The sequence below is a fragment of the Ceratina calcarata genome, unplaced genomic scaffold (assembly GCF_001652005.2).
Source record: "Ceratina calcarata isolate Rehan_Ccalc_2016 unplaced genomic scaffold, ASM165200v1 scaffold2.2, whole genome shotgun sequence".
Classification (NCBI taxonomy): Eukaryota; Metazoa; Arthropoda; class Insecta; order Hymenoptera; family Apidae; genus Ceratina; species Ceratina calcarata.
The window spans coordinates 7,044-33,113 of record NW_017141592.1 but is presented as its reverse complement, the minus strand read 5'-3'; the positions used below and the strand labels follow the sequence as shown (position 1 = coordinate 33,113).

General features: G+C 39.5%; 1 protein-coding gene across 8 annotated transcripts in view; it reads left to right on the top strand.

Annotated features, from left to right (window-relative positions):
- The window catches only part of gro (TLE family member transcriptional corepressor groucho), an 81,580-nt gene extending 57,660 nt beyond the window's left edge, over positions 1-23,920 (top strand). For 7 of the 8 annotated variants that reach the window (XM_018019683.2, XM_018019682.2, XM_018019689.2 and 4 more), the window contains 7 exons: positions 16,191-16,244; positions 17,180-17,368; positions 17,883-18,101; positions 18,469-18,536; positions 18,808-19,083; positions 19,321-19,924; positions 20,768-23,920. In XM_018019683.2, the coding sequence (XP_017875172.1) occupies positions 16,191-16,244; positions 17,180-17,368; positions 17,883-18,101; positions 18,469-18,536; positions 18,808-19,083; positions 19,321-19,924; positions 20,768-20,875 (1,518 nt within the window). In that variant the 3' untranslated portion in view covers positions 20,876-23,920. The remainder of the gene's footprint in view (positions 1-16,190; positions 16,245-17,179; positions 17,369-17,882; positions 18,102-18,468; positions 18,537-18,807; positions 19,084-19,320; positions 19,925-20,767) is intronic. The other variant, XM_018019690.2, reaches the window with a different exon arrangement.
- Positions 23,921-26,070: the final 2,150 nt, after the last annotated feature.

The window sequence follows — 26,070 nt, the reverse complement described above, 5'->3', positions numbered from 1 at the left end:
TAGAAAAGGGCAAACACATTGGCCTACAGAGCAACGCGCACAGCTAACTAGCCATCCTCCTTCTACGTTCGTCACGGTTCTCGTACGCCTTCAATTTTTTTCTACGTGCTTTAATACGTACCTACATAGATATATATAATACATACAAAAACTTATGGTTCTAAAATCGATGCACATGCAATGGTATTAAACGTTTAAACGTCATCAGAAATTTTACAAAATTAAACATTAAGAAAAGTAGCCGTCAGATGATACCTGATAACACGATACTTGTGCTTGAGTGCACAGATTTGAGACGCTATCATTTATAATATCGGAGGAGCAAAGAATTATACAATGTTTCTTGTGTACTGTACATACACATTTTTATTGGATAGGTGCATTCTGGTGCATCCCGTTTGAGTATTGGATCATCAAACAATGCATTTGCATTAGCAAGGTCAAGAGTCTATAATCGCTGAGCCTGTGAGTGTACTTGTATCAATGTGGATTTGCGAATTACATACGACCTCGTATGTGTAACGGTTTTGTATACGTACCTATGTACATATGAATGAACAGCGACAAACGTGTACACGTGCAAAGATATAGATAGATGCGAGCGCGAGTGCGTATACGCACGTCCACGGAGCACTCGGGATAGCTAAAGCGGAAATTCGAGGTGTGTACGTGGTCGCAAGTGTATCTGCCGCGGGGCCTTGGCTGCTAGCGGGGGTGAGTGGCCTGTGAGAAGGGGGATGGGATCGGTGGGAAGAGGGGTTGCTGGCGCCCCGGCAGGGCGGTATGATGACAAAACATTCGCTCTGAGCTTCCGTAGAGGGTCGCGGTACAGCGATGGTGGCGGGTGGCGGAGGATGAGGCGGAAGAAGAGTGCGGAGGAGGGTCGGAGATGGAAGCTCGGGCGGTGAGCGGTGAAGGAGAGGCGCACGAGGATACTGAAGGGGCGGCGGCAAGGGGAGAACAGGTTAGGTTCGAGGTTGCTCTTGGGGGCTGGGTAGCTATGGGGGTGTGGGTCGAGCGGCTGGTGTGGGGAAACGTGAGCGCCAGCCGGAAAGAGACTCCCCCATTCCCTTCTCTGTAAGCGAGGTGAGGTTGCCGCGTATTCGTGTGAAACGTATATTCGCCTGTGTGCACCCCCGTCTATACGGGGTGTCCCGTTTCAATGTGTAAAGGCCTTCCGCGTCTCTTCCGCGGGGATAATGGGCCGCAGGAGGCGGCGAGGACGCTTCCGAAGGAGACTTCATTGGCTCTGAGGGGATAACCGGTCACGCGTGCAGACCGCTTTTTAAACACTGTTCCCTCTTCTTTGGACGACAGAGACGTCTTTGAGGCCTGCCTATTATGCCGGTCACTTTTATAGGAGTTGAAAGAACATTGTCGCGAAGGAGAAGCGTTAGTATTACTTGAGCTTTACGATTCTGTAAATTGTGCGATTATTTTAGATTATTAGGGGCTCCGGCCTTTAGGGTATGTTTTAGAGTGCCTTTGAAAGCGATATAAATCGCATCTTGCTTGTAATTGTTTCCTACGTGTTATCTGCATGAGAATGAACTAAAGTTAAGATATTATAATAAATTCAGTTTAATTTCATTATTCGATCTACTACCATGCAAAAACAAATATGCGCGATCGTCCATGTCGCAATTTATCTTATCGTATACATATGTAACAGAGTCCTTTAATTACTTCAGTAACTTAGGAGAAGATGTCACATTGAAACAAATTATTCTTATCAGAGATATAGTCACGATTAAAGTAATATAAAATACAATTAACATGATAATAAAAAATATGTAAAAGCTTTGGAGAATCTCATTTGGCAAGATCGATTGTTCTATTCTGATATGATCGGAATTGAGAAAGCAACCTAAATGATCAAGGATGTCTTTGATTTCCGCGGCTGCTGTTCTCGGAACGATACACCCTGTACACACGCACATAGAGAGGTATACTCTCGCGGAGATCACGTCGTCGCTGTGCACCGGGTAAACTGTGTATACGATCGTATCCATGAGAGAGTGTACGGCGATGAGAGAGACGGTTGTAGAGAAAGCAAGAGAGGGATCGGGAAAAGAGAGAGAGAGAAAAAGAGCGGAACGCCCGAGAGTGAAGAAGAGAGAGCAGAGGAGGTGGAGGCAGGGGACGACGGCGAGGCGAGGAAGGTTTATATCCATCATTTTGTATTTCTCGCAGACATAAAAATCTATACCATCGTACAGACCGCCCACTCGCCACTGCCTCGTCCCTTCGACCGACCAACGTTTTCGCCACCCACCCGCATCCTCTAAACCTACCCTGCTCCCTCCCCCCCGCATAGACACCCGCGCGCAGAGTCCCCGCGCTTTGCCACCCCTGAACCGCCGCAACCACCCGCTCGTCCTGGCTGCACCACCTCACTCTTCTATTCCACTGTGGGTGGGGTGCAAATATCGTATTTATTGTATGACGGGTCCGCGTATCCCAAGCTAACGCCTCCTGTCAGTCCTCACCCCACCGACACCACCTCCTCTCTCTGCCGTTGCATTCCGCTCTTTGGCACAGTGTCTCCCTTTCTTTCTCTTTTTTCCATCCTATTCCCACCGGCGAACTCTAACTCCCTTTCCCGCTTCGAGCGCCGACTCTTCTTTTTCGCGCCGCCGCGGCTTGCTCTGTCTTTGTTCCATCAACTTTACCGATTCTCGCGTTTCTCGCACTCTCCGACACCCTCGACGGTCTGCCTGCCTCTTTTCCTCACATTTGCTACCCGACTAGATGTCTCGTTCCAACTCGTGCTTCGCTTCCCTGGTTTTCTTGCCCACTCCTACCAACTTCTTCACGCCGCGAAACACGCATACATACATATGTACGTAAAAGCATATACACACGTGCACAACATATCGCACCTTTCAAGAATGCTTCTTTCGCTCTTTACGACGCGAACACTCGGACCAGGGAGTAAAAGTTGTTTAAGGATGGCGACTTGGGGTAGGTGGAATCGTCATCGCTAGATGCTTTGTGATATGGACCATTTGGAAATGGGGATCAAGTCGTTATAGTTATCGTCATCGCGTTCCTTTTGCCCTCCATCACCTATTGCTAAACTTACCGATTTGCAAAACAGATAATTATTTGCGGAAAACGTGTATGCCAATGAAAAGTTGAACAATGGCAACAATAATTTTTAAGCGATTTCATTTATTCAGTTTTCCTTAGTTACAAAGTAGGAGGAGACACAATCTGAAGTTTCAGAAAAATGTCATATAATGTTTTGTCATTCGATCAGGGAAATACAGACTCAATGGTATGTATAAAAATGACGAAAATGAGATTAATGTGAAAGAAATCGTGAGTTCGCAATTTCATTAGAGATACATTGCATCGTTCTCCATAAGGCGACGCGAAAATTTATGGACCCCTTCGACCGTACTCGCCGCAGGGAATTTCATCCGTTTCGAAAGCTCGCGAACGTTTTACTTTTGCGCGCGAGCAGCGTGCCGCCCACGCTCAATTAGAGCACGCATTAAAACGCCACGAATTCCAGCGATTAACCGTACAAAATAAATAGCCCAGTCCTTTTTCTTCGCGACCGCTCTCCCGTTTTTCTTCTTTTTAAATCGAGCAATTAGAAGCATCGCTTATTCACGTAGGTCTTGCTTATACAAGCATAGTAATATTACTTGTAATGGACAAAATTAAATATAAATAATACTGCTATGATGACAATCATGTGAAAACAGTTTTCTATAATCGGGTCCTTATAAATATTTTTAAGAAATAAAAACTGAATAGAAATCTGTTACTGTCATAAAAAAAATATGCATTCTGGAATATTGTTATGTGTTTGCGTGATTTAATGTAACCAACTAATTTACAGAACGTTTTATCGAGATTGGAGATTTTTGCTGATATCGGGTTGCGAGTTGCGCGTACCACCAGCCGTGAAAAAAAATCGAGTTATAAAAAGTAACGCGCGTCGAATAGTTCCTGCAAGTTATCTCGCTAACTACTGGCATGCGTTTCTGATGCTGCATGCAACGGATATCGGGAACGAGAGTTCGCGACAAAGTACAAGACACCAGGGGTTGGTTGCATTCCGTAGCAGAAGCCCGGATAGAAATGACAAGGCGCATCGTAAAAGTTAAATTGCGAAGACACTTCCTCCCGAAACCTTTCCCCGACGCGTTGCCGTCGTAGTCTCGTTCATTCGTTCTGGCGCGGCGTCGCGAGTTTTCCCAATCCCTCCTTCGTCCGCGACCCCGTTTTTTTTACACGTGTAAAGCATAGAGACTCGAACCGCGTCCTGACATCGCGAATAATAATTCTCAGTACGGACACAACCACGAAGTAAACCGTTGGTCGCGTAATGAAATGCAAATTGTACGACCGGTGGGGACGGCTGTTATTGAAAGAAATGGAACAACAAGCCAGCCGCCACCGGCGACGCGACGCGACGTAGCCAATAATCCGATTGCCGTTTCGAGAGGTTTATGTGTCTTCCTCGATGACGATGGCTCAAGTGATGAGTGGTGGGAATGTTCATTATATGAATGTCTATAATGATTTCTCTTCGTTTCTTTTGATTAAGGATATGAATCATATTTACATCAATTTCACTGATAAGAATCGAATCCATTGTTCAAAAAATTAATTCCTTTACGTTCAAGAAAAGAAAGAGTATTTGCATTCATGTTTCTTTATTTTAGGAAAAGGAAATTTTTGATACAAATTAAGGATTACAATACGAGTGGATTTCGTGATCGTTTAGAGGCATCGCGGTTAACAAATTACACATCGGAGGCAACAGGAGAAATCTCGCGCAGCGAGGAGGGAGAGAGTAGTACCAGATAGAGAGATAGAAGCCGGGGGTTGGTGGGTAGGAAGCGGAGGATACGAGTGAAAGAGAAGGTGGCGAAGTAAAAGGGTCGAGGCCGCAATGAGCCGAGCTTCCACGCTTCCCCTAATTACATTTTCATACGAACCGTTTTCCCCTTTATTTTCTCCTGCTGTCCTACGACCATTTTTCCCGGCCAGCCAACTCAACTTCCCGGGTTCCCGTTTCCCGTCAACGTCTGCCTCTTCCTTCTATTTCTCCGTCTCTGTCCGACCGTGTTCATCCCTTCCCTCACCCGTTTCTACTCCCCAACCTTCCTCTGCTTTTCTCGTCCACTGGAAAAACGCTTTAATACGTTTTCGCCGGTCGTCGTTGGAATATGAAAAAACTGCAAGAGAGAAAGAGAAACAGAAATTAAAAAAAAGGGAAACGAGAAAAGGAGAAGGAGAAAACATCGGACTTCCTCGTCCCGGGTCGAAAAGTACAAGGTGAATTTTTAGTTTGCACTAGGCTCGCGATTAAAGTCCATCGAGACCGCCGCCGAAAAAGATCTGCACTCAACTTTTTTCCTCTTTGTCTTGTACTCCTTTTTGTTGTTACTTTTTCAACAATTGTATCTGTCCTATCGTATAGTAAAATAATAAAACCTTTTAATAAAACTTCTCTCCATGCTCTCTCCCATATTTTAAATCGTATTACATTGCCTAATAAATAAATGAAAACTAAGTAAATATCTCTATTAAATCACTACCATCGTAAACCTAAAGGTAATATCACATATCTCTATTAACTTTAGAAAGATAATAATAGTTTAATAACGATTAAAAAATTTTTCTTGTGCTCCCGAATACATCTTTATTATCGTCTTACATTATCGTTGTAATTTTCCAACAGGAGTAATCATAATCAGGCTAAAGAATACATATGAATACTCTTGATAGTAGTTCCAGAAATCTTGTAGATGGAAAAGTTTCCTTATGGATTATCTGAACGATACGCGTGAATTTTTTTTTCCACGATTATATCGCGGGAATACCCTTCCCAGATATGTGCCACATTTTCCCCCCCGTAAAAATCCATTTTCCACGGCACGGTATGTTCGAAGACGTGGTGCATTACCTCTCCTCTCTCTCCTTTCCGTACTCTCTATCCGCTTCTGGAGAGTTAAATTTTATCGTTTCGCGAACCTATCGATCGCAGCTTCTATACTCAAAGGGTATATTGAGCAATACTAATACATTTTTATTATTTGTTGTAGGAAAAGGTAATAGAGAAATTTATAATTGTGTGCATTGAATATTTTTTGCCACTTTCATATGAGAATTCTATTGGTAATATGACACTAAAGCTCCTATTACATATTATTATACAACTTCGATCGAATTTTATTTGAAATACATTCTGTTTTATTCTACTTGCATTTATTAAACTAATAAAAACGTAACATGTATTTTAAATCTTATTGCAATATGTTATTATTTCAATACAGCCTCTTGTTCGTTTCTTTTATTGTAGTAAGACAACATCAAGTACGTTTCAAGTTCCTATCTGTATCGGTTTCATTCTCACCTTTTCCACTCCAGCTAGGGATGGAACTCTTCTGGATAATGGCTTTAATACGTTTCCCATCGTAAGATACGAAACCAATTATAAAAGCTGCAAGATTTAGAATGTTAAACCACCTCCAGCCTGCACTTCTCTGGAGGTCCAGCGTCTCCGAGGCGGGAATATAAAAAGCCCAGTGTCACTTATCGATCTGTGTTGCCTTTTGAATGTTTCCCTTTTAATTTCGCTGTGGAAAACGACCCCGTGGTTGCGGTATTATTAAGTATCGGGTAAAGTGGTTTCGGGGTGGTATTAATCTTGCGGGAGGGGCGCCTCTCTCTCTCTTGACCATCTTGAGGGTGGCTACGATGATTATATGACGGATAGAATCGATCGACGCCTCAATCGAGCTGGAAGAGATGAATAAGCCGGTCTACCCCCTGTGAATCATCGAACGATTTACTTTAATCCGAACAGTTTCGTTATCTCGAGAAATATGATAAGTATGTAGTATCGGTGTCGGTAAATGCAATTCCATAAGAGTTTGAAAATTTCGATAAACTTGAGACGTGAATAGAATATTTATTTATTATAATGATGGACATGGAATAGGAACACGTAGTAGGATAACGGTCACAGTACACTACAAACAAATGTATGTGTATACACGTATACTCTAAAATGCCATATACATTAAGTTTATAACATGATCCAAAGGCTGGAATTTATAGTCGTTTGTCAGTCCTCAGTTCCAATTCTCAATTGCTCAATGAAAAGTTTTATTTCATTATTAAATAAGATCTTTTTAAATTGTATTGAAGTGAGTAAGCCTACTACAATGACCGTAGACACTTCAATGAAATTTTAAGAAATCTTAATCAATAATGAAATAAAACGTTTAAAAACATATCTTCGATTTTCATCAGTCATGTATCACGAAACTCAGATATGCAACAAGCAGTTGAGAACTGAGAAACGACTATAAATTCGGGCCTAAAACATTATCTTTCGAAAAAGATTACTTAATATAACTATACAGTAACATAGAACGAATTAGATTAAGAGACATATTTTATAGCAAGATCGTGACGAATGTGTTATACGTATGGCTTGTTGCAATCATGGTGAATATGTATATTATCGAAAATTGATTTGAACACGAACAGCATTGACAGTCGCTCTGCAACCACGCTGACATAGAAGTTTCATCGATGTATAGAGGTGATAGAATATCGTGTACGATAAAGGAATCGTTTATTCGAAGACAAATAAAATTTAGATCCGATCCCGTACAGTCGTTGAGCCGTAAAGTCGAACTATGTCTATATAGTATATAATAGATGTGAAACGGCAATAATTGCGAAAGTAAGGTCTCTTGTTCATTATTTAGAGCCTGAACTGCATATTTTTTTACAAATACACACGTGTACGAGTGTTATCACTATTTTCTTTTAATACCGGATAAATGTATCCGATCTTACCTCTTCAGGAAATATTATCTGTACATATGCAGTACCAAATTGTACATAACAGTTTAAAATTATAAATATGGCAAAATTTGAAAACGGAGGATTAAGTAACGCGATAACAGTGTTGATATTGAGTACACTGGTGGATTGATCGATCAAATAATCCAAAGAGAATTCGTGCGTGGGCTATGTTTTAAACAGAAGTCGGTCCTTTAACTTGTGCCAAGTTAATGCAAGTAAATGCGAAGACAGAAGCAGAAAGAATAGCCGTCCGTAGGAAAAACTTCTCGTCGTTTGGTTTGCTTGTTTCTTAAAAAACAGACCAGGGAAGAGAGGAGTCAACCCTACTCGAGTACGGAAACTCGGCTCTACAAATTTTAAAGAACCTCCCGCGTTCGATCGTTGAATCCTTTATTGATGTCTCATGTATTATACGAGGACATTCTGAATTCATATTTCGATAAAAATCTCGTAAACCGAGAAGAGAAAATTGAATAAAGAAACATAGTAGATACGATAGTGTTTAGCAAAACGATTCAATTTAGTAATACTAAAATCTACTGGGAATAGTATAATGAATGAAAAATTGAACTGACAGAATAATCAATAAAATTTGTAATAAAAAACAAGATTTTTGTATTCGACCGGTAACTAAATTTTATGAACATTGGGATATTCACTCATCAGGATTCGATGATATTCATCTGTACAAGTAGTCACAGATCGCCAGTGATCCCTTTAGTGGACTTAAAGTCAGCGGCCCAACTACGAGTACGAGCTATAAAAAGGAGGATGGAAAGCGAGAAGAATAGTAGGGTGGGAAACCTTCGATTCTTCTTTTGCGCTCGTGCGTTTGTTTACAGTGGACCCCGAACGGAGAAGAGAGGTTCCTGGTTCCTGGCCGACGAAAAGAGGGTTGGAAATAGAGTCCCGGGAGGGAGTGAGAAAGCGCCAGGGAAAAATACGCGGAACATTGTATACGTAGGGGAGGCGAGCGTGTAGAAGAGAGGAGAGAAAGAGAGGGTAAAAGGTTGAGTGAAAGAGACAGCGAGCAGGCGAGACAGGAGGGGCAAAAGGGCAGGCGGAAAAGGGAGATTGGGGAGGAAGGAAAAAAAGGATTCGAGGATTCTCGAGACGAAGAGTCGAGTGGTTGGGTGGTCGAATAATAGAGCTGCCCTTAATACCGTCATCCCCGCTATGCTGGGTTAAACGAGGGAAGAAGCCGGCGGAGAAAGCGGTTCAGCTTGGACCGAAGTCTCGTGCAAGAGAACACGAGAGAGGCGAAGAGGGAAGAAGACATGTATATGGGCAAAAGAAGAATGGAGAAGTTGAAGGAAACAGACGAGGAAAAGAAACAAAGAGCACTCAGTGCGGGTGGACGGGTAACCAGGGGTAAGGGAAGAGGAGAATCGTTGGTCGTGGTTCGTGCCACAAGGTACGGATTGGGGAAGGAGTACAGAATAGGAGGGATGATAACATTTGTATCATATTTAACGCTAGAACGAGCGAGTTAAGGGGCAGAAGACACCCTCCTACTGCTTCAACTCCTTCTTTCGCTTTTCCTCTGTTCACCCTCCTTCTTTTGTACCCCTCACGACCTCCTGCCTCTTCTCCTCCTTTCTCAACTTCATTCTCCTCCATCCTTGAGCGCCCTCCACCGCGGTCGCTGTGTAATATCACTGAAATCAATACCACCACACCGACTTTTATTTACACACACTTGTCGCGCATACACAAATTTATTGCATGAAATATTCGAATTCCCGATGCCCGATCCAGTAGCCAAAAAGTACTGGCATAAGAATCCACACAGTGAATGAAACAAGACTTTGATCATATTTGACTGACTTCAATTTGAAATGACATTATCAAAATCAGTTTTAAAAATGAAATCCTGGTAAATAGTTAAAAAAAGCGACTATCTTCAGATTTCGATAATTGTTTAATATGTAATCAGAGTCATCGCCCTAAGTAGTGTCGTGAAAGATTTACTATAGATGGACTCACCAAAAAAGTTGAAAAACATTATATAATTTTCTGATCGAAGCCGTTGGTATTTAATAGAGTTTATACCTAACGCAATCTGCGTACATGTGTGTATAACGGGTGGTCTTATACAAAGCAGAGTACCTATTCTGGATAGCTACACTTTCGAAGTTACGATTAAGTGATTAAAGAAACTTGTTGTTTAAAGACTTTTCAATTTATTTGAATTTCACACTCAGACCATCGCAGCTTTGGCCGCTGTAGTATCAGTCGCCGCAGGGTGAGATACAAAATCGCCGAAGGCCCCGCAGAATGCTGGAGCTTCCTAGAGAACGTACTCTACTTTATACAAGACATATGCCACTTACTGCCTGCTCCGCTATATGTATGTATATATTTATGCATGTAAGAGACAAGTTGCGAATGTGTGCTGATGCACATATTGCCAGGAATATAATATGTGAATATAAAGTGCACGACATTATCAGATTTCTATGTTTCGGAAATATCTCGAAAAGTAGGACTGTCCGGCGATTTTTTTCTAAAGAAAAATTTGTTGAAGATGATATGATATGATAATATATTAAAATATTACTATAATCGGAAAATAGTTTCTTTTTGTAAATATTTCCCGAGAATTTCAACTAGCTTATTAACTGAAGTACGTGCTGAACACCTGAATAGTATTTTTCTATTCGTGTATTTCATGAGTACTCGAATATTTCATGAATCAACATCTATGCGCACTGGTAGCTCGAATACCCGTATTTGTTACGCTCTGGAAATGGCTCGTGAACAGAATACCTGTATCTGAGATGGAATGCGATGTAGCTGATTTCTACTGAATCAGGATGACGCCGTTGGATTTTCGCGAGATTGTAGTCGCGTCTGGTTGCGGGTCCTTGTTCCGTACGAAGAACGCGAATTCTCCTCGAAATCGCATCTAAACCATAACTTAGGATTTAACTCTGTATCTGCCCGATGAGAATGTACTGAGTTTGGTTTTATTTGAAGCGTAATCCTCAAGTCGCAAGATGCAGTATTATGTAGGTACACTTGTATAGCTGCTTGAAAATCATTGTTGGACCAAAATGAATTTATACCTTGTACAAAATAATTGTGACAAAAATATGACCATATAGATCAGTATTTCAATTCTGTTGTTTTATTTGCTAAAAGATTGTCGTATTGCAAACTGCATAATTCATGTAATTGTTAGTCGCTTTAAGGATGTATTGGCNTATTTATTATTAGCATTGTTCTTCCGACGTCTGATTTCTTTTTAATTATAGGAAATGCGTTTTTCTAAGGCACATAAACTATTGGGATTGACTGTATAGCCAATACATCCTTAATTTTTCACCGACCAGAAGCCGGGCGTTATTTTCCTCGCGATCGCAACTCGCATGACCGCAAGTCGTACTAGTTTCCGTCTCTCTCGGTAAGGATAACTTCGGGCCAAGTCTCGCTAATTTACCTACGCTACGGTTGTAACTACGGGAATTCGTTTGTAAGTCGCAAATTTTCCTGTAACCAAGTCGCGCGTCAATTATCCTATAACCGCGACTTGAACAACTTACTTATGCCTAAGTACTCCCTTTCTCGGTATTAACTAGCCTCCAATTTCCAACAACTGCACTTGTTTCGACTTCGACTACTTTCTGAACTTCTTACACGCATGTTGATTACAAATATGACAATGAATTAAATACATCAATTAAATACAGTACAATTTCTTCATGTTAAATATAGACCAGAAAGAAAACTTTATTATCTTCATACTCTTTGCATAAGACATAAGAAGCTTTTTTACCATATGGTTTAAGCCTTTTAGTGACAAGCAAAAATATCGTACCTATGTGAAGATTACCGGGCCAGTTTGACGAATTTGTTAAGGTTTGGGAAAATAAATTAATGAAAGTTAACTTATAGCTAAAAACCAAACTAAGAATAATATTTTCAAAGATCAAAGAACAGTATGTTGCGAAATAAAGAAAGAATAAGGTAATGCTAATTGTACTTCAATATTTGTTGAAAATCGTACAAATAACATCAATATAAAACATCATGAAGAACATAGAAATGAGTTTCTCTTCTACAAACAATATTTGCACATAAGAATAATCATCGTTTGATCACAGCTTTATATAGATCACGTACAATTAGAGCAAAAGATGTGAAAATCGGCCAATATTAGAAAAATGACGTGACTACCCTAGCCCTTTAAGCGTCACACGTGCATGGGCACTTTCGCTACACGAGCGCAGAGTATAAATACTGTAGATGTAGATATACATTGGTACAAAGTCTAGTAAACACGCATACTAGCTAAATGAGAATTGTACACGATAGTACGTCATTAAGAAGGGAATACTATCATGCACATTGCTTCGAGTTCGTGATACGGGAAACATAAGGCTGGAGAGAAGTCATTAAAAAGATTATACTCGCAATAATTAGGACATAAATAAATCGCGAAGCGTTCCGAAATTATTAATCGTTCTTTGACACCTAATCCGTCTTCCTTTTACGTTGTCGTGGCATAGTCTTGCAGCATGCCACGACGTCTACCGGGGAGATAACGTTTTATAGCATTTTATGAGTTATTGCCGAGGATGCTGTGGATTACGAGATATTATGGTTAGAAGCAGCCTTCATCCTCAGTTAGTTTAAACCCATCAAACACAATTTGAGATTATAATCTGAAATATATTTCAGACTATACGAAAATCCGTTCGCGTACATAAAATCGCAAGAAGTTTCTATGAAAATTAAATGCTCGATGAATAATTCTACGTCTTGAGTTTATTTATAGTTCGTCTAGAAGAATGCCCGTCGAGGCGAGAATGTTAATGCGATGATAAATTTATTGCAACAAATTTAAGATCCAGCTTCAACCATACCTACGATTTCTTTAAGTAGTTGTCTTTCTTCAAGCGTCACGTGTTTATTCATTATCTGGCAGCTTACAAGTTGCAAGTATATAAACTTTTCGAGCAATCGGGCAGTTCATCTTTTATTTTGTAATTGAAACATTTATTTTGGCTAACGTTTATTTTGGAGGACACTTTCTATTTTTTCCTCATATTTTCTCTTTTTTCATCGATTACCAGCAGATTATACGAAGTTTAATCTCTATTAGTTTTATCATTCTACTACAAATTTAGTATTAAATTTATTATATGAAAACGTTTAACGAGCAAATAAGCAGACGAATATTGTGCAAAGGCAAATAACTACCGCTTGACTGCGTTTATAGAATGCATTTTCGTGGCGTAAATTCTCCCGTTGAAATATCGATACAGGACTAAGAAATCGTGGCGTGCAAATACAAGAGGAGAAGCAGCTTTCGCCGTTGTAATGTCAGAGAGATTCGCGAGCCGAACTCCCGTGTGCCCTGCTTCAAGCTCGTTACGTGTCGACGGGGGTGCTGCTACTCTGCACAAACTGAGCGATAACTGGTAAATAAACGATGAAAGATACGTGAATTACAAATTGCACTTTCCCAGCCAACCAGCATCACGTTATTTACCAGTCTCTGGTTATTCGGTGTGTTGTTTATCGTCTTACGTGGAACAATACCGCTACTACATATGTACATACATATATCGCGCGATGTTATGTTATACGCAAGCAATGTTACATATGTATATATACAGGGTGATCCACGGTGCACACGTTGCGTGGACCACCCTATATATACGCGATATTACTCGGGAACAACATTCTATACACGTAATTTTAGTACGTTCAAAGGCACTGAACAATTGCCTGTGTGCCCATTAGCCAAATATCCATAATAGACTATGGTAGTCACGTGGCTTTGCTAACATTTGTCAACCTTTTGATATTTTTTGCTCTGTTTTATAATAGCAATAGCCCAGGCAGCAGCATGCAAACTTAATGAGGCTTACGAGGTTTACGAGGCCAAACTGTTCATCCTTAGACAAAATGATTCTTGAATCGTCAAGTACGTCTTTGAAAAGGGATGAGTTCAGTCTGTTTACTGTAGGAGCTATTGGGAGAATAGCCGATATATTCGAATCATCAAAAATTCTCAAGCTCGAACTATTTTGAATAAATAGGCACATTCTTAAAATGAAAATCTTATTAATTTACGATGTAATCAAGTATATAACAATGACATATAACGGACGTATAAAAGTGCATAGTATGATTCCAATAATTTCTCAGTGAATCCATTAACTTTAATATGGTTCCATACAAGGTAGCATTTTCTAAAAATTGCAATGCTTTTCTTCTCCTCAATTTTTTACTTTTACCCATTTCAGTCGTATGATGTTTATACTGAGATGCTTTCATACACTTCAGCCTTGCATTTTATCCACACATAGAACCATACGACACATACATATACTATGTATACATATATATAGATCGAGATCGGTATCGGGTTGGATTTAAAGTGACGCGCAATGAAACCGGATGCAAACAACGATCTGTTAGCTGGAAACTTGGAAATAACTGGTAAACAAATGATAAAAGATACATGAACCGCAAATTGTGCTTTCGTTGCGGTGCATTATCCACGGCTTTCGGTAATATATTAGCTTGAGACTCTGCCCTTCTGTTTGTCCGGTGTTTCTCCGTGTTACCGTGCTTCTCTCTACTCATTTCCCTATATTCGGTCCCCCTGTTTACGTATGATAGTCTCTTTTCCGTGGCAAATAGGAGATGTACGAGGTAATGGAGTAAACAGTAACGCGCGGTGTTACTGATTTGCCCGCAGCCCTCGCGCATTGTACTGAAAAGTTGCGTTTTATTCGAATGAACGTACGCGGTAATCAAGATATTCTTACTCCTTAGGATTCGGATAAGTAATTTTAAATAAACTTCTGAAAACTTCAATAGAATATATGTAATTATATACATATATAATTATATACATGTGTAATTATGATGATACATATATTTCTTATATTAAACAAACTTATTACAATTATGTACATTCTACGAATAATACAGAGACATAATGTTTCTTTATTTAAAACTTGTTTTCGAGAAAACTGAATTTGAATACCCGTCAGGTAGCCGTGCATTATTTGTTAGTTTCGAAGTATGAAACTTTTGTTTCTACACGTATTTGCATTATTGAACGTGAGCAATGTCTCGATTTCCTTCTTGCAGTTTTGGTAGTTTGTTGCAGAATAGTTTCGTTCAACGAGCAGACGTGTACATGGATCGATACGGTCGATATATGGAGCACTTATTACATTAATAAAGTTATTCTCAGAGCGTAGTAATCTTATTCTCATTTATGTAATCATTATCAAACCAGCAAAACTATACGCAAGATATTGTTCATGTTTAATATATCTGACGAGTTTCCAAACTCATTTTTCTTGAAAATAGAGGCTTAAATAAAAAAATATATTACTTCTTGACTTATTTTAATATGTAGATCCACTACTCAGCTTACTATACCAAGATTTCTGAGACACCTGTGTTATTACATTTCCGAAACAGATGAACATTTCGAAAAATAAATTTACTGACTTACTCTTTAGAGCGTACTGCTCAAACAAAAAGTTTTTTAATGTATACTGTATCACGACAGCCATAACTAAAATACAGAAAAAAATATGAAATATAAAAGATGAGACAGTACATCGAGGGAGGGAGCAATCATCGTTACGAGGCGAGTGGCAAAGATCGACGACTATAACGGCGGTCGCAGTGACGACGACGAGCATAGCGAGATTCAGAATTGACAAACGATCGGGTTGAATTTTCCACGCTCCACGTACGGCCACCAGACGCACACGTTGAATCTTGATTGCGAAAATACCCCCGGAACCGTGTGGCCAAGCAAAGCGCATTTACATCCCCCTGCGCTCCGCCCTTCGCCCCCGCCGCTCGACAGCCTGTGGCACGGCTTTACAAGCTTGCAAGTGCGCGAGCTCTCTATCCCCGGTGCCGCGCACTCGTCGAACGCCTGGCCATTAAGTTGCTGCTGCAATCAGAACGTTCCGAAAGAGAGGGACACCGCATACAGATACCGGAAAAGTAGACAGAAAGAGAGGGAGAGAGAGCGAGACAGAGAAAAGATGGGGGATGCGAGAAAGAGATAGAGCGGGTGTCAAGATTAATAATATATCCCTGAAGATGCATCTGCTAGTCAGATGCGCCAGGAATATAGGTCGAGTCCCTTTCTTCCCGAGTTCGCATCGCGTCGGTTTTACCGGAAATATTTTATGTATATACTCGCAACTGATCGTTAATGTATTCCCCGATAGAAGCGGGATATCAGAATATCGCGAGGTAACGTGTATATACATATACACGTACGTACCTATCTATCTATCTATGTTGGCTCTACGGACTTTTTCCTCATGGACCCGTAATTTTTCTCCTTTCAGGACAGTGACGGAGAGAAGAGCGATCAGGACTTAGTGGTGGATGTCGCGAACGAGGTCAGTTCATTCTTTCACACTGGAACGAATCCCTATTATATCTTTACTGGTGAATTCATTAAGCGGAAGTTATCGAAACGTATATGTATGTACGGTCGATGAAAATCTATCTTTCGATGTTAATTAAGGTGTATACACGGATTCAAAATCACGCGTTCTATTCAAACAGTTCAAATTTTGTTCACTAAAAAAAAAAAGTCAGATTTTCATGTTGAAATCTTTGTGGTTTGCATATTATGTGATAATACTGACTGTGATTACTATGACGGTACGAAGTCCAAATCAATATATAGTTTGGTGCAACGTAATCCGAATAAAAAGTTAAAATTGCCGGTCTGCTGAATACGGATTGGAAGCAATAAACAAAAATAGACCTTATTGGAAAAACTTGGAATTGAATATAATTCAAATTGAAGGATGACAGAACTTGTTAATATTAAAGTCTATGAAACGAAAAACTGTTAGACGTTGACGCCTTGACGACTAAAGACGTCCTGTTTTGTGTCCAGTCTGCATGTTGATCGGGGTACATTCTGACCTGGGTACATTCTGGGTACAGAAAAAACCGACACTTTATGGCGCATAAAAAAACATCTGTTCCTAAATCGGGGATTTTCTGATGGTCACGAACCGCAAGACATTTAGACACCAAACGGTGACCAACTCTAACGGGAACAAAGAGTCGTAAGACCCTTACCGGTATAAACCCTTAACGGTACCAAATGGTCATAAAAAACATTTTGAATTAAGAAAAAATTTTCACCCCAAATGTCCAAGTACGCGCTTCAACAATTACATTACTTTTTTCATTGTAACTCGTAGAAATTAAACCAGAGAGAAGAAGATAAGAAGGGAGACGTTATTGATAGTATAGTGGCATTAAAGAAAGGAAAGTAGTTTTAATATTATTCATATTTCTTTATTTTTCATAAAAGGAAGCTTCATCACCACACGCAAATGGCGAGCACTCAGATCCACGTGAAAACGGTACCCTGGAAAAACTAGGAGCTCCAGGACACGTGGGCCCTATTTCTGGTACTGGTTCAGCATCTGTAAAGGACAGGCCACCGTCGCGAAGCGGAAGTTCCTCCGCTCGCAGTACGCCGTCTCTGAAAAGTAAAGATGTAAGATCTCGCGGATAGCAAGCTTATTCGATTAATCGGTCCGGTTCCATTCTGTTTCCCGTGTATCATTACTGCTTCTTTTTATCTCGATTTATGATAGGATAAAGTAAAAATACTCATCATTGTAAATATTGATTAGATGATCCTGCTTCTGTTTTTAAACATATAAGCTAGATTTCGTTTAAGGTTCTCAAAATCACTTTTGCCGTTTCCTTCGGTGGATTGCATACATTACTCTACACGTAGCTGGAATTTACTGTACGAAACTACATACGTATGTGACATATAAGCAAATCTCTGTGAACGCGATGTTAGTGGAAACAAGCGTCGCTCGATCGCGCCAGTATAAATCGGTGAACCAGAAGCGAGTGCGCTTAAACGCGTAGGCCGTGGATCGATGACGCGTCTCGCGGTTGCTTTTGTGCGAAAGTCAAGCGTGAAATTTACAGCTCCTCGGTACTATTTCCGAGCCCAATAATAAACCGGTGTGCCCCCTTGGAACGAACCTCTTTAGATCGACAAGCCGGGTACACCTGTGGCGGTGGCGAGGGGGTCGCGCAGCTGTACGCCAACTATGGGCGGAATTCCTGGTCCCTTGGCATCGCGGGTCTATCATCCGCCATCGTCGCAGCAAACGCCACCGCAGGGCTATCAGGGTTTGCCGTCCCGCGGCAATGAGCCGCCGCAATCGCCTTCTCCGTACAGCAACTTACCATACGCCAGGACATCGATGGTACATCACGTTCCGGCTCAGAGATGAGCAATCTCTGCATCCTATGCACCCCTTTCGCCGTCGATTTCAATCGATCGAGATACAAATTATTGTGTTTAGCATAACAAGAACCATTTTAATTTCAGCAATAATGGGAAAAGAGGTTGCTCATTACTGTTTCAATTGATCGTTTTTTGTCTCGGCATGTTCATTATTTCGGCAAGATTATGTGATCAATTATTGTTGTTCGCGATGAGGATAATTTCGAATTTCTTCTGTTTTCTTAGGGATTCGTTTAAAGCGTTCAAAATGCACAGTACAATAACTATAGTACTTCCACTTTTGTAAAAATTGAATAAAAACCGTTGCCTCTTGTTCTCTTTTACAGCTTGGCTTCGACGGTCACATGAGGATACCATCCAGTAACGGGCTAAGCAACATTCCGGGTGGTAAACCGTGCGTAATATTTTACTTAATATTATTCTTTGGGCAATTGCTTTATAGAAGCACGTCAAACTAACTCATAGCTTCTTAATCTTTTCACTCACTTTAATAAACAAAAAAAACTTGAGTAAGGAGTTAATTAATCGAAATCATAGTACATTTTTGCGCTGATGTTATGACATGAATTTTATGATATTGTTTCGATGGGGCTTTTAAGTACTCTAAGGCTGTCGGTTATACATATAAGTCTAGAGGGTCATTAATGTTTTACACTTCACCACAGAGCGTACTCGTTCCATATGAACGGTGAGGGTCAGCTACAGCCGGTACCATTCCCTACGGACGCTCTGATAGGGCCGGGAATTCCTCGTCACGCGCGTCAGATTAATACCTTGACTCACGGCGAGGTTGTGTGTGCGGTTACGATCTCGAACCCGACCAAGTACGTCTATACGGGTGGCAAGGGTTGCGTTAAAGTCTGGGACATCGGCCACGGGGGTGGTGGCAGTATCAAGCACGTATCGCAGCTGGACTGTCTCCAACGCGATAATTATATTAGGTAAGTCCCTCAAAAGTTAAAAGTTTACTGTACGTTATCCATGCCACGTGATCACACAGGTGTTTCAATAACGAATATTTATAGTAAATAAATACAATGCTGGTTAGAGATTTGTTTCTCGAATAACCAATTTTTAAAAATACGTTTGAATTGATAATAAATAGAAATGCGAGAAATTAGGAAAGAATAATAGAAGTGTTAAAAATCCATGTACGATAGAAATATTTTTGAACGTAGGTCAGTAAAACTACTGCCAGACTGCAGAACCCTGATCGTGGGTGGTGAGGCGAGTCAGCTGATCATCTGGGATTTGGCCAGCCCCACGCCGCGAATCAAAGCGGAACTGACGTCATCGGCACCGGCCTGTTACGCGTTAGCGATTTCGCCGGACTCGAAAGTCTGCTTCAGCTGTTGCAGCGATGGTAACATCGCCGTCTGGGACCTGCAGAACGAGACGTTAGTTCGACAGTTCCAGGGCCATACGGATGGCGCCTCCTGCATCGATATCTCGGCGGATGGTTCAAAATTATGGACAGGGGGGTTAGACAACACGGTGCGCTCGTGGGATCTACGGGAGGGTAGACAGTTGAAGCAACACGACTTCACTTCGCAAATATTCTCCCTCGGCTATTGCCCAACCGGAGAGTGGCTCGCGGTCGGCATGGAGAACTCAAATGTCGAGGTGCTTCACGCTTCCAAGTCCGATAAGTATCAGCTCCACTTGCACGAGTCGTGTGTGTTGTCGCTACGATTCGCTTCATGCGGCAAATGGTTCGTTTCTACTGGCAAAGACAATCTACTGAACGCGTGGCGCACCCCGTACGGCGCTTCGATATTCCAGGTGTGTATACGTGTTATAAGTATACTAGCAATAAAGCAACGCAAAAATTAAGCGAAATGTCCATCCACATTGAAACATAAAAAATTAGGAAGTAGATGAGTTCGGCTATCGCAACAGCTAGAACGAATTAAAACGAATTGACAGATAGGCGGACATTAAAAGATGAACTTCCTAAATTTTAATTTTTTTCGCTGGTTTTCGATTTAATAAAAATAAGAAGAAAATATCGTATTAACTTTGTTCTAGCTCCTGCGATAGCTATTGGTTTCCTGAATAACATGTATTTTCAGACTAAGTAGTTTTTGAAATATCAATCTCGCAGCAGCTTCGGTTGTACTGAACAGTAGAAGCATTAAGAAATTATGAAATAAAATCTTCGTGCTCTCACAACATGTATAAATAAAGATATAGCAGCTACATTGTATCAAAAATTGTTCTACTAGAAAAAGAATTCCGTAATATAGACAACTTCTCAGACCGTCATAGTGGAAAGGTCCATTAGATCCGAAATCAAACTTTTAGTTTCAATAGAGTTAATCGGTCTGACTTCTGTGTCATTCAATTATCCTCATAGAGTTCTGTTTATTTTATGCCATAATCTTTTATATAAAACATCTTTTTCATCTGAAATGCACGTGGATTGGTGCGATACTTTATGTATGTATGTAACTTGGTTCATTCAATAAATCTCGCTAAATCGTATTTCGGTCGTATGCTTTAAATACTTAAATACACATACATATTAAAGTGCAGCATCGTCCTTCATGTCACGTTGCACGGAACACGCGCAAAAACGCATTCCGAAGCTTCCTGCACGAGAATCCATATCAATTCTTTTTATAGTCGAAGGAGTCCTCGTCGGTGCTGAGCTGTGACATCTCCGCCGACGATAAGTACATCGTGACCGGATCCGGTGACAAAAAGGCCACTGTATACGAAGTGATTTACTAGACGACACGCACGGTAAAAAAGACATTTCATGTTTTCCTCCCTTTGGTCGAAACCTAAACTCCAACGCGCTCTCCCGTTTCGCGGGAGATCCTACAAGTGAGACTTTTTAGCAGCCTTAGGAGCCTAGACTGTTACTATATTGTGTATATATACATAACAAGTCTGTATTAACTGCGTACGTAGGAAGTGCGCTCGAAAGAACGGAAAGAGAGAACGAAGCGAGCGGGAAAAAAGACAAGCGGAGTAAACGAAGTTTAGAGAAAGAACGTCGCTAAACGACGATGCTAACGAAAGTTGTGAGAGAGAGAGAGAGAAACGTAATGCGTGTGCTAGAGAGAAAGTTGTATATGTATATTTAGAAATTGCGTGTGTGACTGTGTGATTTAACTTTAGTGTCAAGTATGTCAGTACAACACTTTCTTTGTCCCATGTATATGTACAACGAGAACGCGTTAATGGGACGTTACCAAGCGATTTTACATGCGCTTTAAGTGACCGGGAGAGCCTTGCAGATGGTGATGTTAGATACGGTTCCCGGATAAGTACCTAATTATAGAATCAACACATGATATGGAAGGCAACGCGTTGAGAACAAACGATTCAAAATCTAACAAAAGTTCTTTCTCGTCTTATCGGGATTTTAATCATTTTCGCAATCACGATTGTGAATTGGAGCATACCACTGGTTTATATACTTCGAATCTCTTCGAGAAAATGTTAGCTCGATGCACGTGTTTCGTTATAAAATCAGTATCTCATCAGTTCCACTCAATGAATCATTGATTAGTCATTTACTTAAAATTCATGAAAATCATCGAATCTTCGTAAAGTTTCAAACGATTAATGAATGTTGAATATCAAGTTCAATATCCTTAATGTTTAACGCTGATCGATAACTATGTTAAAATCATCAATAAGAAAGGAGGCAAAGGAAAGATAGATATATCGAATTATTTATCACGTGTAAATTATTCAATACGTTGGAACGTTGCTGATCTAGCAAAGAGATCCGATCGCTCGAAACGTTCGTGCATCGATTAGCGAAATACACAATCATTAGAAGATTCACGACATTCTTTCGAAAAAAAATACATATATTGAATAACGATGATTCCGCTGTTTCTACATGAAGAAGGAAAGTAAACGTGAAGCCTGTACCGTGTGAGCAGTGTTGTGTATTATCTACGTGTCGACCACGGTTATGGCAAATAATTAATTTTAAATATATTTCATGAAAAATTGTTCTCTTTTATATTCAAGAAAATTTACGCATGTAATTGTTCGAGATCGTCTTTTGAGCGAACATTTACAGTTTTGGATAAGTGACGGCATAATTCTTCGTATTTGCTGAAATTCGAGAATTATGTACATATGTATTGAACTCCCTGTTTTATGAACATCTGCAACGCGTAAGCACATGACCAAACGAATTAACAAGTGCAATGAAACATAGTCCACGTTACATTTCTTAAGCTTACAAATCTTTTGACTCGTAAGATACATAAATCATTTTACAACACGCCCTACTGCACTGCAGAAGATTACAATCAAATTTTATCTTTCGTCGCATACGTTTGATTTACAGTTTTAAATGACGATTAAAGTATAAAAATATCAATGTAAAGAGTGTATCGGCACAATTCCAGCTTTCCTGAATATTTTGTAAATAATATTGGGCTAAGAATTAAGTTCGTGGAAATTCAACATTAAATTAATTCAGATATTCTTCTATTTGAAACTGTAGCATTCTGCACAGTAATTTCGCGTTATACATAACGATGAACAAACAGTGGCATCAGGACCTTCGCTACGGTTGTAGCTCCTATTACATCTATTACGTCCATTTCTGTTATCGACAAGCACACTGATATTACGCGTACTGATCGAATTTCCGCGTGATTGTACGTATTCGCATCCATAAATGATAAACGAATGAGAATCCGTATACAGAATCCTTATGAATCCTCATCGGTAATTGTGATCGATTGTACATGATGATACGATTGTGCCGCATGACAGCTCGAGGTTTAAAATATACATAAATAAAGTCATTAATTATCGATCACAACGAGAGTCAGATAAATTCTAAAATCTATTGACATTAGAGAAAATCCTGCGAAGGAGATTTGAAAATTATTTGAATAATTTGTTTTGAAGTTCTATATGTCGCGTAAGAGAATTACTAACAAGTATTACTGTCCTTGAACCAAATCTCATCCAAAACATAAAGAGAAGGTATTGGATTTAGATCGTGTTTCACTTCTCATGCAAGCTAATTAAAGTCTATAGATTACGTGCCGGTAAGAAGTATCATGCCTGTTCAATTATTAGCGTTAAATCAAGCAATAGGTACGAATGAAAATGATATGCCGATCTGTTACGATTAATAATTTATTAAAATCCGACAAATATCTGCAGTTCATAATTATCGCTTGAAGAAAATGATTTGATCTATTTTTAGTTCACTTTTGTCAAGATTTGTCAGAGCTGTTTAAGATTTTCAGTAACGGATTACGAATTACTAAATACGAACTTATCATTTGATGCGAAACTAAACATTGTTATTAGATTATCATTTAAAAATTGCACTTTTTATACGCTCTCTTACTGGGCAATAACGCTTTCGTTGAGGGACATGTAAGTACGTGTGTACGTGACGAAATAGTATGTAATTGTGTCATTTCCAATCTTACCTGCGATGTAAACGATAAACAATGATTTTGTAATTGCAATACCACGTATGACACGCAATGTAAAAGGAAAACGTTCGAACGAGCGATGTACAACACACAACCCCATATGGACATATACATGTATAGCGGAAAGTACGTGTCGACTAAAAATGATGCAGCTCGAAATGTTTTTTGAAGAAAAAAATAAAAGGTCTAATTCCATCTTTCTAGCTATAGTGATAATACGAGAATCGAATAGATATACTTTTATTTATTGTCTCGCGTCAAGACAATTTCTCTTTATCCTCTGAGTGTGATAACAAAAAAAAACAAAAATATTGAGAAGTGAAATAAATTCGTTTTCATCACGAAAGCCTATGCTGTGAATAATTTTATAGCTCTTCGGCGAAATAAAATTACGTTGCGCCACCACGTAGATACATATGTATGTACATATTGGATAAAATAACACGTAAATAGCAAATAATAGAAGAAGCGTATTTCATTTCATTTAATTATGAGTATATCCATTAAATACTGTTTGCGGGTGCTATTGCATTTTAACCGTATTAATTCAGTATTAACCCTAATAAGTTAATACGAACAGTATAATTTAGTAGTTGCAGAGAGGACGATAACACGAGCAATATTTTACTACTAGCTGTTCTGCGATTTTAATCAAACGCATTTAACTCACGCTTAATAGACATTAATGGGCTCAGTTTAATTCAGCAGAATAATTCTATTATCTTTCTTTAATTTGTCGCTATTCCAGTAAAAAATTGTACATATATTACAAACAAGTTTAAAACTTTTAACATCCATTTGTTCGTTATAGAATTTGCACGCAATTACGAGGGTAATTTACAATTGACCGCGTTATGAGTACGCGTACTTAAAGAAAATACTTTGCGGCGTTATGATGATCTTGAGAATTAATTACTGTTCGTCAATTAAAGAATAAAAGAGAAGAGGGGGAGAATCAAGAGAAAGAGGAAGCAAACGATAGAAATCACAGGTTTACTTCCGGTAATTTTTCGATGTATTTACATTTACGTGTAATCTGTGTGTACAAGATCGTTAAAAACATTAAATGTTTATGCTCGCGTTACGATAATATATTCATGTATTTACATGTGTATCCGTGTGTACAAGATTCGTTAAAAACATTAAATGTTTACAGGTCTGTTTTTTATATTGCCTCGCGCACTATTAATTTCGCGTTTTTACTTCTTTTTTGTTTAATCCATTTATGTCACCGCGTTTATCTCTTTCTCTCCCTATCTCGCGTACAAACTTGATCATTCATGCTCTTCTTGCGTCGGCTCCTTTTTAAATATTTCCTCACATAACGCCGCAATTTATGTACAAGTAGAAAATACTTAATAACAACGTCCACTATCACACCATTATACACCACTGCAAATGGTTGAGTACGTACACTATGCGCGTTCAACTAAAAGGGATGGTACATACTGGCTGAAAATGTTTGGTGCATAGCAAAAGCCTTGCTTTTGTTTCTTCTTCCTCTTCTTTAATTTTCGATTGCTTGTAGATAGTTTCCTATAAAATTCAGGTTTGTACAGGAATACAAACTCCCATTGTGGAAAAAATTTCGTTAGAATTTTTCGCCGAGGAAATTTATCGCGCACACATTTTTACAGCTCGCAGGCATACACGCATACACAATGCACACGAAATCTGTTCTCTCCGGTATGTATGTACAAACTAGAAAATACGTAATACGGCTACTTATACGTGTATAAGCAACCGATTTTACAGGAAATGTACAGAGGTGAACGATGATGAATTCACGCTTACGTTCATTCTAGGGCTTAAGTGTACATGACGCCTGGTTCTACACTGGAAGGTGTCTCCTTTTCCTTGATCAACCATCGAATCAACACATTTGACGGAACGATGCCGATGCCCGATCACGACCAATAAAAGAATAGTATATTCAGTCTATAAAAATACTGGAGAAATCTTCTCGAAATTGTACAATGAAATTAATTAAGAACATACTAATCTTGTCAATGTAAATATATCATAAATACATTGCAAACACTACGACTACAAATGATATTAATCGTATTTTACTTTTGTCTTTGTCAACGTCATAAATTCGTGTATGCATAAAATACTCATGGCAACGTAAAAATATTTACCGTTTTGAAGAAGAAGCTCTTAGAAAAATATTAGACAACCTTCCATTGTGTAAAATATAAAAATTCTTGCGTCTTCAGAATGATTATGCTCACTAAGCGCAGACGTAAAATACATTTGGTCGTAAAACTGTACGCTTCGTGCTAGAGCAAGGCATTGATACATCCTTGTTCTCCTGCAGAAGGTCCTTAATTCTAATAAAAAGCTATCGTCGACTTGTACAAATTGCGTTCACAATTTATGGCAACGAAAGTAACCATCTCTTTATGTCGTTAATTACTTTGTGAAACGCAAGTCTTATCGATAATAATAATCGCACAATGAAAAAAAAAGTAAAATAAATTTAGACAATAACGT